This window comes from Clinocottus analis, unplaced genomic scaffold (genome assembly GCF_023055335.1).
Source record: "Clinocottus analis isolate CAN_PGR_092001 unplaced genomic scaffold, fCliAna1.0.p SCAF_8, whole genome shotgun sequence".
Lineage (NCBI taxonomy): Eukaryota > Metazoa > Chordata > Actinopteri > Perciformes > Cottidae > Clinocottus > Clinocottus analis.
In genome coordinates this window covers 21546565-21562015 of record NW_027176240.1, presented here as the reverse complement: position 1 = coordinate 21562015, position 15451 = coordinate 21546565, and the positions used below count along the sequence as shown (strand labels likewise).

Sequence of the window (15451 nt, the reverse complement as noted above, 5' to 3'; positions counted from 1 at the left end):
AACGATTCATAATGGAGTTCATTTTACTGGGATTTAAATCGGCCTGAAACAATATACACCCTGTGTGTGTGTGTGTGTGTGTGTGCGTGTGTGTGTGTGTGTGTGTGAGAGAGAGAGAGAGTTCACAGGAGGTCACGCGCAGGTCAACGGGTCGGCCTCACCGTGGGAGGGAAAACCTTGTATATAAAATATAATAATAATAATAATGTTGTTGGTGTTATTATTACAGTATTATTGATATGTTCGTGGTAAAATAATAATAATTATTGTAACTTGTTTTTTAGAAATAACGAATGGAAGCAAACAGAACCCATACGTTTATCTTACGTGTTCTTTATTCCTTGTTCTTTGTTCCTTCTTCTCGTTGATCACGTGATCAGTGTGTGATCCTCGGCCTTGTGTGTATCCGGAGAGTTTGTTTGTTTGTTTGCGGTCCAATTCCCATCCGGGTAATAACTTGACACTCAACGGAATGGAGCGCGCCGGGTTAAGGCCTTCCAAAAAGTGCGCGTGTGTTTGTGTGTGTGCGCGCGCGCGCGCGTGTGTTTGTGTGTGTGTGTAGAGGCTTGTTTGCGGACAATCAATCGGCTTTGATCGCCTTGCTATCATTCACATTGTGTTAAATTGAGCGTTTCCATGATTGAGCACGCGGAGGCCACAGACACTGTGAGGGCGCGCCGCGGTCCTTGAACGCACCACCAGCGGAGCGTGAAGACGTCCTGAGAAGCTTCAGCTCAACGATCATAAATAATTCAATATGAACTAATATAATAAAACTGTGCCACGTGCTCTAATGCCCACTGTTTCCTGACTCATTAATACTCATTAATACTCAATAATACTCATTAATACTCATTAATACTCCAGAGCTGCGAGCTTCACAGTTTAAGTCATATATTTATCAGCGTAATTCATTTATCTTTGGAAAATTGAAATTTTACACAATAACACAATAATTTTAACACAATAATTTATAAATATACGTGTGTATAAATACTATATATACTGTGTGTAATCCTTCAAATAAATACATTAAACAAGTAATAATAATTGGATATGTGTGTGTGTGTGTGTGTGTGTGTGTGTGTGTGTGTGTGTATGTGTGTATATACATATATATATATATATTTATATATATATATATATATATATATATATATATATAAACATATATAAACTAATATATACATATATATATATATATATATATATATATATATATATATATATATATATATATATAAACATATATAAACTAATATATACATATACAGTATGCACACTTTAATTCATGTCTTCGTACAATATTCAATTTAAGTATATTTAGGTATTTTTTATACAAATTCTTTATTCCATCTGTAAATGTAATATTCTTTTTTTTTTAAAAATGTTTTATTACTGTTATACTCTTTATTTATATATTTATATTATTTGATTCTTTTTTATCTTATTACTTGTGAGCAGTGCTGCTGTAATCCTGTAATTTACCCACTGAGGGACTAATAAAGGATTATCTTATTTTATGTAGAATATATAAACTACATACATACTGTGTGTATATATACAAATATATATATATATATATATATATATATATATATATATATATATATATATATATATATATATATATATATATATATATATATATATATATATATATATACACACACACATGAGCTTATACATCGGGTGAACTTCATCCCTCCTGAGTGCTGAGTGTCATTGTCGTGACTCACAGTCTGATCATCGTCAGGTTTAAACTATTCATCCATTCACTGTGTGAATGGATGAGCAGCACAAGAGCAGCAGCAGTCTGCTCACATCTCTCTAGTGCATCACTTCATGCTTTAAGTTCATGATTATTAATAAACATCTCAACACAGTCCACAGGTTATATTATAGCTTTACATTAGTTTACAGATATCTGCTGTCAGGGAGTTCACTGAAGAAGAAGAAGAAGAAGAAGAAGAAGAAGAAGAAGAAGAAGAAGAAGAAGAAGAAGAAGAAGAATATGTTCAAATGATTTCCTGCATTAAAAGACCAGATCACAGAAATCATTGTGTGTGCGTGTGTGTGTGTGTGTGTGTGTGTGTGTGTGTGTGTGTGTGTGTGTGTGTGTGTGTGTGTGGTCCTCTCTATGTTTGAATTGTTCCATTGAATAGGGATTCAAGGATACACACACACACACACACACACACACACACACACACACACACACACACACACACGCACACACGCGCGGGCGTCACTGATCATAATTCATAAGTTACTTAGCGGGTCACGAGCAGAGACGCCTCTCACGTGTTCACTTTTTATGGACGCGGAGGGAAAACGCTCCCACATGAAAGACGCGTCTCTGGTTTCCCGCGCTCTGGCTGTCCCCTGAATGGGCCTGTTTCCCTGGTAACAGACAACAGAAAGCGGCTCGGTTGGCGACGCGATGTCTCACCGGGCGGCCGTGAGCCGCGGCCCCGCGGAGCAGCGGGACCGCGCCCGCATGAGCAGCGCCGCCGCGGAGTTCTACCGGGTGAACGGAGTGCCGCAGGTGATAGAGAGAGTCCTGAACCAGCTGTTCGTCCAGGAGCCCGAGGACGTGCACGGATACCTGGTAGGGGAACGTTGCTAACGTGGCTAACAGTCAACTAGTTAGCCAACAGGTTACTTTATCTAGTTAGCTGACCGGTTAGTTTAGCTATTGGGCTGACCGGGTACTTCAGCTAGTTAGCTGACCTTTTAGTTTAGCTAATTAGCTGACTGGTTAGTTTAGCTAGTTAGCCGACCGGTTACTTAATCTAGTCAGCCGACGTGTTAGTTTAGCTATTTGGCTGATGGGTTAATTTAGCTAGTTAGCCGACCGGTTACTTCAGCTAGTTAGCTGACCAGTTACTCTAGCTAGTTAGCTGACCTGTTTGTTTAGCTAATTAGCTGACTGGTTATTTTAGCTATTTGGTTGACCGGTTACTTTATCTAGTTAGCTGACAAGTTACTTTAGCTAGTTAGCTGATCTGTCAGTTTAGTTAATTGGCTGACCGGTTACTTTAGCTAGTTAGCTGATCTGTTAGTTTAGCTGATTAGCTGACCAGTTACTTTAGCTATTTAGCTGACCTGTTAGTTTAGCTAATTAGCTGACTGGTTAATTTAGCTAGCTAATTAGCTGACTGGTTAGTTTATAGTTATTTGGCTGACCAGTTACTTTAGCTAGTTAGCTGATCTGTTAGTTTAGCTAATTAGCTGACTGGTTATTTAGCTAGCTAATCAGATGACTGGTTAATTTAGAGTTATTTAGCTGACCGGTTACTTTAGCTTGTTAGCTGACTGGTTAGTGTAGCTAGTTAGCTGACCGGTTAGTTTAGCTAGTTAGCTGACCACTTTGCTCACTACCGGTCCACGGTGGTCTACTGAGGCACCCGTGCTGCGTTCAGGTGCTTCAGGCGAGTCTTCATTTCTATAGAAAAGCATGAAACACCTCATGAAACACCTCCTGCTCATTGTTCTCTGTGTTCATGTCACACCTATTATTATTATTATTATTATTATTATTATTATTATTATTATTATTATTATTATTGTTATTATTATTATTATTATTATTATTATCATTATTATTATTATTGAGCACATACTACACGTCTAAGCCTGGAGGCCCAGTTTCTTTTTAAAAACATTTTTAATTTTTTCCATAGATATATAAAATGTTTAAAAACCTCGTGCCAGCCATTTTGCCAACCAGCGTGAGCTTTACATCGAGGCGTTCATGGATGTGATGCAGACTACTTCCTGAGAGCAAATCTCTTGAGTCTCCTTGGGAAATGAACCTTCACGCTTCCTTACACCATCGGCTGGCAAGATGGTGGCACTGAAAGCAGTTTCTGGATCACGAGCGACAGGGCAAGGCTGGGAAGACTTTACAAAGGCGACAGGAGAATGGAACGAGTGAATCAGAAAGTTAGAATTAAGACCTGCACAGCTGCTGGCCTTCAGGGCACATCCTGTACGAGGCTGCAACACTCAGGTCTTCAGGAGAGAAGAGCCAAGAAGCTCTGTCGCTGTGCGATCTATAGAAACTGCACTCATGACTTCTAATCGTCTCAACATTTCCTGTTAAATAATTGTATCGGTAACAGTTTTAAACACATCTTCAAATTGCTATTGTTCGGCGCTTGCTCATCAAGGGCACGAGTTCTGGATTCAGACACTTAAACGGCTGAAAGAATCACGCAACCTCGAACGCGCTCGGCAGAAATGTACCTAATTTCTTTAACCATCCACTGTCACTTTAGGCAAATTATTTTACAGACCTATCTGCACCGCCGAGGATCAGCCGGCTGAAGGGAAGGGAGGTTTACGACGCAAGAGGACAGCTATCCATCGAGGCCGAGGTCTTCTGCATCGTCTGCAACGAGGAAAAGGTGAAACTCAAGAGTCGCGTTTTGCCTTTTTGGCGACAGACACAACCTAGTAAACAATCCAGTCGTCTGATACACTCTCAACAGATCAGCTGGTGTCTTTCTGCTTGATCTGTGGCATGCGCTCATGAGCCAGAGGCTGGATATTCAGTTCGGCGTATGCATTAAGCGTAAAGATGGAACAAATCAAGCTTTAACAAAGGAGATGTGATTCATTAGTGGCGTGCTGATGGTTTGAAATGACAGTAATGGGCCTCTTCCAACATGCAGCGGGCTGATGGGAAGAGGCAGCTGGAGGCAAGAAGCAGGCAGAGACTCTCTCAATCAGAAAACGGCCCCTCGACCTTTGACCCTTGACATTTCAGTTTTTACAGTATCACAAAAGCCGGAAAGATGAGATGTGACACCGAGGTCACGCTGAGGGCACAGAGGGCACGAAACTAGCATAAGCTAGCCACGAGGCGTGGCTGTGATTCTGCTTCCTGGGTTCCAGTCCGGAGGGTTCTGCGATGAAGCTCATGTTTGAAGATATTAACTTCTGATCTATGTGGGTTAGTCTTCAGGACTTTTTCCTCCCTTACTTCCATGAGGGAGACGTAGTTTGCTCCGCTGCATGCTGCTACTGGAATAAGTACATCTGACATGAAGATGGAAGCAGGTGTGATGGTTTTGATATAGCAGCACATGGTGCTTTGTTATGTATTTCATCATGTCATCATTTCAGTCATCCTTCATGGCCAAAGCTGTAACAATCCCACTGAATGATAACTGTGTAGTTAGCATGCAACCGCGGTCCTTTGTTGCGTAACCGCTCACCTCCCACCATGCTGTCACGCTGCATTGACAAACTCTGACATAAAAATGATCGCGTACGTCCTCAGAAGGAGCTTTGACTGATTCATTGCCCTTTTTTAGCACGCTGTCGAGAGGGAGAGCAGAGTATTTGTTTTAAATTGTGTCTTGGAGAAGATCGACGCAGACTCCAAACGCAGAGTAGAACCCAAACGCATCAGACGTGCACTTTGAATCTTTTCTTCCCAACAAAGAATCACATTGTGTTGTTCATCACGTGAACGAGGCCCAGCTGTGCTCTGTTGTCGTGCAGGGGCCCGTTGTCACGCGGCTGCATGTCCAGTCATGTGGAAGGACAGGAACAAGCAGTGCAAGTGGTCTGTGAGAGGAAGGGGGAGGAGTTAGAGCATGTTGTGGGCGGAGACAGCAGGTGGTAACTCACGGCCTGCAGCACCGCTGGCTGCAGGTCAGTAGTGCTGATTCAGCGTTTATCAACGGGCATGGAAAACCTTAAAAGTTTTAAAATGGTTATTTTTAGGCCAGGAAAAGTCCTTGACAAAAATAAAATCCCCAAAGTGTAATAAAAGTTGTGTAAATGTGTTATATTCATGTGTTCATGACGTTCATTTAGTTTAAATAATGAATCTGCTTTTAAAAGAAAGAGGCTCAAAATATCAGCAGCATACATACAGGCATCTATATAAATGTTTATTCTTTTAATCAAACTATTGTCTCTCATTCATTTGAGTCATTTAAGGTTTACTGTCTGCTTTGAATCCTCATTGTTAGTTTAAATACTACATTTTATCACTTTTTACTGTTTACACACACATTTCACACAATGTTTGCTCATGGACATTTGATTTAAAAGCATGAATATTTGGTAAAAAGTCATGGAAATGTGGTTGAAAGTCATGGAAACCCATTGGTCACAATGTGCATGAACCCTGTATCAAAGTATGAGCTCATGTTATTTTTGCAGAACATGTAAAATGCTTCAGTACAAACATACACTTAGTAAAATAAAATGTGTGTGTGGTATTTGCATGGATGTTGGGAGCGCGTGAGATTTAGTTTTGATCCTTCTAAAGACCGTGTTCTCCGTCCCGGTGTCCAGAGCATGTCCTCAGCCTCCGTCTCCAGCCTCCTGGGGCCAACGGCGGCGTTGCTGGACCAGAAGGCCGGGAGCGGAGCGCGGGCCGAGCACATGGCGGCTGCGCTCCAGTGGATCAACGGACCTCTGGACGGCATGCTGAAGGACAAAAACCCCTGCGACCAATCACACGTCGACCACATACTCAGGTAACGCTCGAACGCTTTAAAACCCACCGTCAGGGATGTTGACCTGCTCACACGCAGATGATACGATCAAGCTTTCTGTTTGTAAAAGTGGAATACAGTTTAATATTGTAGGATCTGTTTGTGGGGCTGCTTGCTAATCAAACACTGAAACATGCACGCAGTAAACGCTTGAGACTTACCATTGTTTTCTCAGCAAACACTGGGAATGTTGCAATTCTGAAAATTCATCAACTTTTAAAAGAAAGAGGCTCAAAGTATCAGCAGCATTCATACAGGCATCGATATACATGTTTATTCTTTTAATAAACTATTGTCTCTCATTCATTTGAGTCATTTAAGGTTTACTCTATGCTTTGAATCCTCATTGTTAGTTTAAATACTACATTTTATCACTTTTTACTGTTCACACACACATTTCACACAATGTTTGCTCATGAACATTTGGTTTAAAGTCATGGAAATGTGGTTAAGTCATGAAATTTGATTAAAAGTCATTGACATTTGGTTTTATAGTCATTGACATTTGGTTAAAAGTCATGGAAATTTGGTAAAAAGTTATGGAATGTTGGAATTCTGAAACCTCATGAACTTATCAACCCTTATAAGTTATCATCTTAAACATAAACGACAAGCTGAAGAGACGAACATGAACAAACAAGTGGTGCCATGTTTGCACGTGAGGATGCAACGGGGTCACATCTGGTTTACTGTGTAGCGACCTTCTAGAACGAGGTCATCCCAAGGTCAACGCTCGCCTTCTGTCACAGCCTGTCGTCTCATCACGATGCACTTCCTCTTGTCGGTTGGCGTCATGTCTCACGAGCCAATAGAAAAGCTCGATGAGGTACGAGGAAGTAACTCATTTTTAATTCCCCCTTACGCTCGGTCTGTTGGCTGCTCGTCTTTTCACAAATTAAAATCTGGACCTGAATCGTGCTTCATTTTAAAAAAATAAAATAAGATTGTGTATCCGTGGCATTGACATAAAAGTACTTATAATTTCATTAGGCTCTAATATATAATATATGTGCATGTATAACATTTATTTAATCAGGTAATCTCGTCGAGGTCAAGATCTCCTTTTCAAGAGAGACAGCAGCAGAACAACACACAAACATGTACCATCAGATCAGTCACACATGAAGAAAGGTACAAAATAAAAGTCTCGATGGATCTAAATGCGTGAGTTCAAGTTTTATTCAGGTTATCTCCATTTTCAAGCAGACATGATCAATGTTTCCTGTCCACAAGATAAAAACATGCCTCACTCTACGATAAATCAATCAAATTGCTCGGTGTTTCAAAGGTTGTGCGACTATAAACACAGGAGCTTTGTACGTATGAATGGCAGGCGGGTGTAAATAACAGTGGGCCCAGTACCAGACCTTGTGGCACCTCCTTATCACGTGAGGCTGAGCCGCTCACTGGAGATCAGATGTTTTAAAACTTCTCCACGTTAATGTGGCGTTTTATTTCAGATCACACATCTTTAGAGGTTGTTGCTTTTGTTTCTTAACGGCGCAGCGGTTTCTTCATGGCCCGCTTCCTGGAGGAGAAGGACATCCGGGACAAGGAGAAGGAGGAGGAGGAGCAGCGGTTGCTCAGCGAGCCGGAGGTGCCGCCGACGCCGACCCCGACGCCAAACAAGAAGGGCGGCAGTAAAGGTAGTGCCTGCTTCATGTTCACTGCTACAGTTCATATCACCTTACAGTGCAGTCAGCAGCTGACACTGAACCCAGACCAAATACAGTTTGTCCTTCTGGATTTCTGCTTGATTCACTGTAATACTTGTGTTGCACTTTGTCCTGTTGCAGTGTATTCTCCTGTGCTCGCTCAGTGTAATATTCATTGTGTTATTTATTTTGCTTACATGGACGATAAGGCCCCGTTTCGTGTCATTATGTCAGTTACAACTTCATGTTGGCATAATCACCTGAAAGTGAGAGTAAGCTTAGAAAGCTCTCTTCATATCACATCTACAGAGGAAGCCAGTCCTCCATCACGTTTCTACAGAAGCCCAGAAGGGACAAACCAAACACGGGCTCTCCAGAGAGAGACCTTCCTCTTTATCAGAAGACTTGAGTTGAGGTTTTGAGTCTCAATAACTGCATTTTGTGTGTAATTTTGTTGTGTTGGAGATTGTAAAGTTGGGTGTAACTGGATAGTGAAGTTTCTTTCTTCTACTCAAAGTAACCCGGGTGAGCCTGGAGAGATGACGTTATTCATATCAAAGGATGATGGATCTCCTACTCATCTGTTCTGAACGCCCGTTCCTCTGCGTAGGAGATCCATCTCAGCGTCACCTGGACGCTGGTTCCGACTCTCGTGGCGTGAATGTTTTCTGCTTACATCCCAGGTAAGAAGAGCAACACCGTGGAGAAGTCGCTGCCTCCAGCCGAGCCCCCTGAACCCGTGCTGCCCGGGAGCTGCGCCATCGGCTCGGTGTCTCTGGCCGTGGCCAAAGCGGCCGCCAAAATACAGGGTGTCCCCCTCTACAAATACATAGCAGCTCTGAAGAACACAACGGTTAGAGCACACACAAACACGTATAATCACGCAACGCGGGGCAGCGACGTGCGGTGAGCAGACTCTCTCTCTTCAGGCTCCGGCTCAGCTTCACCTCCCGCTGCCTCTGGTCACCCTGCTGAGCTGTGGGAAGACTTCTCCCGGGAAGCTGAGTCTCCTGGAGGAAGTCATCCTCATCCCCAAAGCTGGACCAGTCAAAGAAGTAGGCAGACATCTTTGTGTGGTCGTTGCGTGTTCTCATCTGCCAGCTCGAGGCCTGTTCACTGCATAAAGTGTGAGCTGAAACTCTTTGTGCAAGTTCCTTTGCTTCCTCCATTGTTGCTGTGCTGGGTTTTTTTTTTTATTGATAAGGCACCTCAGGTCTTCCATATTCAAATTCCACTCTCGTGATTATTAACCGGGCTGAACTGTGACCTTCTTCAACAGACTATCACAATGACCCTTGAGCTACAGAAGGAGATGATGAGAATAATAAACGCTTCAACAAAAGTCGGGGTGAGAGAATTTGCAATTTATTCACTTTAAGAATAGAACCGGAGTTTAATCGGGCTTTAGAGAGCACATAATGTAGAAGGTAGAGTTAGCATTCAAGGCCTTTTCGGTCCCTGAGCTTACCTAAAGTTGTATACAAAGGTATGCAGGAGGTATGTCGAAATGCTTATTAAAGCTTTCAATGCTTCCACTGTTTACCTTTTCCTTCATGCGGCACACACACAGAGTTATTTCCCGCATTGTTCGCTGACACGTCAGCCTCACATTCATGACTCTGAGCGGCGAGGAGAGCGAGCGCACTCACTCGTCTTCATTCAAACTGTGAATATGTACTCATCTATTGTCGCGCGCGCAGCAGGCACAATGCGCGTTGTTAACCCGGGGCCAACCCGCCTCTTTGCTCCGAGGCGACGCTGGGCGACGGCGGAGTGCCGACCGCGGCCTACGAGCGACCCGAGCAGCCCCTGGACCTGATCCACGAGGCCTGCGACGCCTGCGGACTGGCGCCGGGAGCCGAGGTCCACTTAGCGCTGAACTGCGCCGCCCCGCGGCTAATGGACTACGTGAGTAGCCCGACGGGTAGCTTCTGGCTACGTGTGTGAGGCCAGCCGCTTGGAGCGTCCAGGAGGAGGAATCCTCTGGAGAATCAATTTGGTAGCACGCTCTACGACGGCCCATAATGCATCAGGGTGAGCGGCCGGCGGCAGGAGATTTGGGGCGCGACCCAAAACCCTCAAACTTCTAACTCATGCAATGTGATTACATTATGGTGGTTGTGAATTATAACACAATATGAATCTCTCAAAAACACTTGACGTTATCTTATAATATGGTATATTCTATCATGAAGCATTATGATGTTTTATTGCTATAAGCCGACAGAGGACGCCATCAGTTTCTTTTCTTCCTCTCAGGCTAAAGGAAAGTATGAAGTTGCAACCGGAGCGCTGAAGTCTCCGGATGATTTAGTGGAATTCTACCAAACCCTGATCGGCAAATACCCGGCGGTGGTGGCTCTCATCGATCCGTTCAGAGGAGAGGTGAGTCAACGCTCCATCAGTCTCCTGTCCAGGTTCATGTGTAAACAATACCGTTTGTATTCAATACATGTACACGTTGTTTATTGTACATGTCGCTTCTGCTTCTGTTAAACAGTAGAAATACAAATAATGTCTTCATTGAAGGACGGATGCAGCTCATACAATGTGACAATGAAGCTATGTTTCCATTTCTTTAGCACATCGCTCCCTATGATACAAATACATATGAGACAAATACATGAATACATAAAGGAAGGAGAAGGTCTTGTAGATATAAAGTGTGCGTTAGAGTCCCAAGATTCAAGTCTTTGAGTCACGACTTGTCGATTCTTATGAAAACCTACAGAGACCCAGAGAATTACATCTTATAAAGTTTAAGAAGGACACCCAGTGCGTCACTGAGTGGATCCTGGAAGAGGTTTAGTCCACTCCCCCTGCAAAAGTTATGATCTATAAAAACAAACTAGTCCAGAAACACTCACGCACTTGTATGTTTTGGAGACTAAGTGTATTAGATAGACACATACAGAATACTGTGCAGCCTCATAGGATGAACTGAAAAGCTCTCCAGTGTAAGAACCCTCCTCCTCCGTCACCACCCGCCCATAGGGATTGTGGGAATTAAAGACAGTGACAGCTCTCGCTCCATATCCTCATTATCGGTCCTCCTATGTGCTGGTAGCTACAGGAACGTGACCGGGTCAGTTTAGGTTAGCTAGTGAGGCTATGTGCGGCTAACTACAGGAACGTGACCGGGTCAGTTTAGGTTAGCTAGTGAGGCTATGTGCTGCTAACTACAGGAACGTGACCGGGTCAGTTTAGGTTAGCTAGTGAGGCTATGTGCTGGTAGCTACAGGAACGTGACCGGGTCAGTTTAGGTTAGCTAGTGAGGCTATGTGCTGCTAGCTACAGGAACGTGACCGGGTCAGTTTAGGTTAGCTAGTGAGGCTATGTGCTGCTAGCTACAGGAACGTGACCGGGTCAGTTTAGGTTAGCTAGTGAGGCTATGTGCTGTTAGCTACAGGAACATGACCGGGTCAGTGTAGGTTAGCTAGTGAGGCTATGTGCTGCTAGCTACAGGAACGTGACCGGGTCAGTTTAGGTTAGCTAGTGAGGCTATGTGCTGCTAGCTACAGGAACGTGACCGGGTCAGTTTAGGTTAGCTAGTGAGGCTATGTGCTGCTAGCTACAGGAACGTGACCGGGTCAGTTTAGGTTAGCCAGTGAGGCTATGTGCTGCTAACTTGGGCTAACGTAGCCGCGCCCCCTTTGTACCACATAAAGTTCAGCGAGTAAAATCAGGCGGAAAAGCGTTGAGAATATTCACAACTGTTTTGGTGTGAACGCAGCATTAGATGTTGTGACGCGGCTCCAGCTGAATGTAATGTGTACGCAAAACTACATCTGACTGCTTAGTTAGTTAGTTAGTTAGTTAGTTAGTGCCACCAACACATGTTGTTCTACTAGACAATTTACATCAAACCTTTATGTCTAACATGTGTTTCAGAGATATGTGTTTGTTTGCATATGTATGATGATTTGAACTATTGGTCCTTAAACGTGTGTCTTGTGTGTGTGTGTGTGTGTGTGTGTGTGTGTGTGTGTGTGTGTGTGTGTGTGTGTGTGTGTGTGTGTGTGTGTGACTGTAAGGACATCGACCAGTGGGAGAAGCTGAGCAACGTGATGGAAGACTCGTGCGCTCTGCTCTCTGACGTCACCTTCAAGTCAAAGGCCCGGCCCCTTCCGGGGGTCAAAGGTCACGTCTTAAAGCACGTTCACGAGATGACAATAAGTGATTTGATCTGCATCGCGTCAGAGCACCAAGGTATCCGAAAACAAACACACACCTCTGGGTCTGAAAGGTAGCACCAGCTGTTTTATGTATGTGTTGTTTATTTGTGCAGAGAGCAGTACTGTCCCCTTTCTGCTTGAATCTCTGCTTCCTAGTGATTTAACTGCAGCCTCTGTTGCAGTAAATCGTTGCAATAGATGTATTGCTGACTGAAATCCAGCTTTTGAAGCCACTGTAACCTCTACTCCCAAACTCACTCACTGGCAATGTGTCCATAACCACGTCAACAGAGTATAAAGTTACAGACCTGGATAATGTTATCGTGACCTTCCTCCTCTGAAACCTTCATTTCCCAACAACGAAGTAAACGCAGAACATCCTCCGTTGTTCGGCATATTGCAAACACGTATATGTACCCCTGAACATTGTTAAATACCTTCATCTATTGTTGAATAGTTTCTTTAAGTCTCCCGGCAGTGCAGAGCGACTTCTACTCTACACAGGTCACAGACTCTCGTGTCAAGGACCTTTTAACATTCATAGCAAATGTTGGCACAGTTATATTTAATGAAAAACGCCTCTGCTGCTGAATTCATCTAGGAGTAGTAATCACACTTTAATAAACATAGGTGAAATACCACAGATGGAGCAAAAGGGGAGGAGGTCGGGGTGGAGGAGGCTGCAGCCGTCATGATGGCTGAGCTCCAGCGTCAACTGGAGATTCAAGACGCTCTTACACGCAATGCAATCTGGGAAACCTGCAGGCCTGACGGGCTGCCGGTCACATGGTTTAAATCTTCTCAAACAGCCTTTACTCCCTGAAAATGTACAACGCTGCGTGCATCGTCTCCATTTGTTTGATGCCAAGTTATGTTGAAGACTAGCTAACCCAGCTCTCCCAGAGGATGAAGAAACACACACATACATCATAAGAACCCCATAAAGTGTGTCTCCATGCAGACGACCTACACTCCTCCGTCTCGGCTCAGTTCAGACTCGCAAACAAAGTGACCTTTACCCAAACCCTCGAACTTTAACTTCCAGCCCCCTTGACCTTGTTCAAGAAGGTTAGCTTAGCATGAATTTGATTGGACGTATTAGTCGGGTGGTAGCATATGAACGAAGCAGCTGATGCAAGACTTCATTGCTTGAATTCTATCAAACCTTTTCACCCATGAAACAATGCTTGTATGATCAACTCTGTGTGTGTGTGTGTGTCTGTGTGTGTGTGTGTGTGTGTGTCCATGTGCCAGGGTCAGTGTTGATGGGAATGACCTGCAGTGAGCCCTGCAGTGAGGACTCCTGGTCAGATGTAGTACGTCTCATTCCTTCTCTCTCATTGTGCGTCTCCAGCGTCGTGTTGTCTGATCAGAGAACGTTAGTCTGGTTCCACAGCAGCAGTGATGCTGTGTGTGTGTGTGTGTGTGTGTGTGTGTGTGTGTGTGCACATCACAGTGTAACGTCCTGGTTTCCTGCGTCACACACACTCCCCCCTGGCTCACACACTGCCCCCCCCCCCCAGGTTGTGGGTCTGGGTCTGAACTACATCAAGCTGGGAGGGCTGAGCGGCGCCGAGACGATGGCCAAGTACAACCGGATGGTTTCTATAGAGGAGGAGCTGCTGCAGCAGGGCATGCTGGGTAAGTTCTGCTCACGGCCATAAGGTCTGATGCTCTTTTATTGATGTGAACGGAAACGATGAGGAACACACACACACACACACGTGTTTATGTGTGAGAGAGGAAGGATGACCCTAAAGCACACACACACACACACACACACACACACACATATAGACACACACAGACAAACACACACAAATAGACACACACAAACAAACACACAAACAAACACACACACCACCCTCAGTCTCCTTTGGACGTGTTAGTTGGTCGTCTTGATTACACACACAGGGACACACACTCTCCTAAAGCATGCAGAGTCACCGCAGATGATCCATGTGTGTGATCATGTGTGTGTGATCATGTGTGTGTGATCATGTGTGTGTGATCATGTGTGTGTGATCATGTGTGTGTGATGTTTGTGGGGAAACACACTGAAAAGGTGCAGTGATCATCATCATCCTCCTCATCATTGTCGTCCTTCTCTTCCTCCTCCTCCTCCTCCTCCTCCTCCTCCTCCTCCTCCTCCTCCTCCTCCTCCTCCTCCTTCTCCTCATCATCATCATCATCATCATCCTCCTCCTCCTCCTCAGCCTCCCAGGAGCAGCCCCTCCCTCCTCTGTCCTGGGCAGCAGCAGCAGCAGCAGCAGCAGAGGCTGCAGACGACGTCACAGATTCAAACGTTTGAATCAGGTTCTCTGCTCTCGTGGTTCCATCGGCCGCCAGCGTCTCTGGAGAACCGCAGAACCGCAGAGCTGCTTATGAACAGAGAGCATTAATGCAGCGTTACACTCGGCTGCATGTAAAACATCAACACAAAGCTCAGTGAGTAACACAACCTTCAATAAAACCAGTTTGCTCACAGACGTCTCCTGCTTCTTCAGACGCCCGTCATGTACACTGTACCGCCAGCACACACACTACACACACTACAACACTTTACACACATTACAACACTTTACACACACTACCCACATCACACACTTTACACACTTCACACACACTCCAGCCCTCAGGAGCGGAGCCTCCAGCCTTCAGCTCCTCCACAATGGCTCGCTCCCCTGGGGAAGGTCATCGCACCATGTGACCACGACCGCCACAGAGCTTCTTGCTGAGGTTTGTATCATTGTGTTTGTGTATTTATTGTGTGTTCATTGCGTTGTTCATTCCGGTCACATGACGTCCATCCTGATGGAGGACGCTCCTCTTTCTCTCCTGAAGGTTTCTTCTCTTTTCATCCTGTTGAAGGTTTTCTTTTGGGAGTTTCTCCCGGGACGGACGATGTTGGACAAGTTGAGACTGTTGAGTCCTCTGAAGAGGAGGAGGAGGAGGAAGAGGAGGAGGAGGAGGTAGAGGAGGTGAAGGAGGAGGAGGAGGAGGAGGAGGAGGAGGAGGAGGAGGAGGAGGAGGAGGAGGAGGAGGAGGAGGAGGAGGAGGAGGAGGAGGAATTAAGAATTAAGATGCATTATAATTACTC

General features: G+C 44.6%; 1 protein-coding gene across 2 annotated transcripts; it reads left to right on the top strand.

The window, feature by feature from the left end:
* Nucleotides 1–2418: 2418 nt before the first annotated feature.
* On the top strand, nt 2419–14838 carry eno4 (enolase 4). 2 transcript variants are annotated; one of them, XM_068568283.1, is made up of 13 exons: nt 2419–2611; nt 4284–4412; nt 6319–6503; nt 8028–8167; nt 8860–9029; nt 9106–9231; nt 9456–9524; nt 9929–10084; nt 10436–10561; nt 12211–12385; nt 13606–13667; nt 13875–13992; nt 14568–14838. In XM_068568283.1, the coding sequence occupies exons 1-13, from the start codon at nt 2444–2446 to the stop codon at nt 14660–14662; spliced, it is 1719 nt and encodes a 572-aa protein (XP_068424384.1). In that variant the 5' UTR covers nt 2419–2443; the 3' UTR covers nt 14663–14838. The 2 variants fall into 2 exon arrangements, with proteins under 2 accessions (XP_068424384.1, XP_068424383.1); XM_068568282.1 differs by lacking the exon at nt 13606–13667.
* Nucleotides 14839–15451: the final 613 nt, after the last annotated feature.

Bases quoted from the DNA above. Each gene is read 5' to 3' on its own strand.
- eno4 (XM_068568282.1), top strand. From the start codon at position 2,444: ATGTCTCACCGGGCGGCCGTGAGCCGCGGCCCCGCGGAGCAGCGGGAC. The intron at 8,168-8,859 runs GTAGTGCCTGCT...CTTACATCCCAG, and splicing joins CAAGAAGGGCGGCAGTAAAG to GTAAGAAGAGCAACACCGTG. The intron at 13,993-14,567 runs GTAAGTTCTGCT...CCTCCTCCTCAG, and splicing joins GCTGCAGCAGGGCATGCTGG to CCTCCCAGGAGCAGCCCCTC.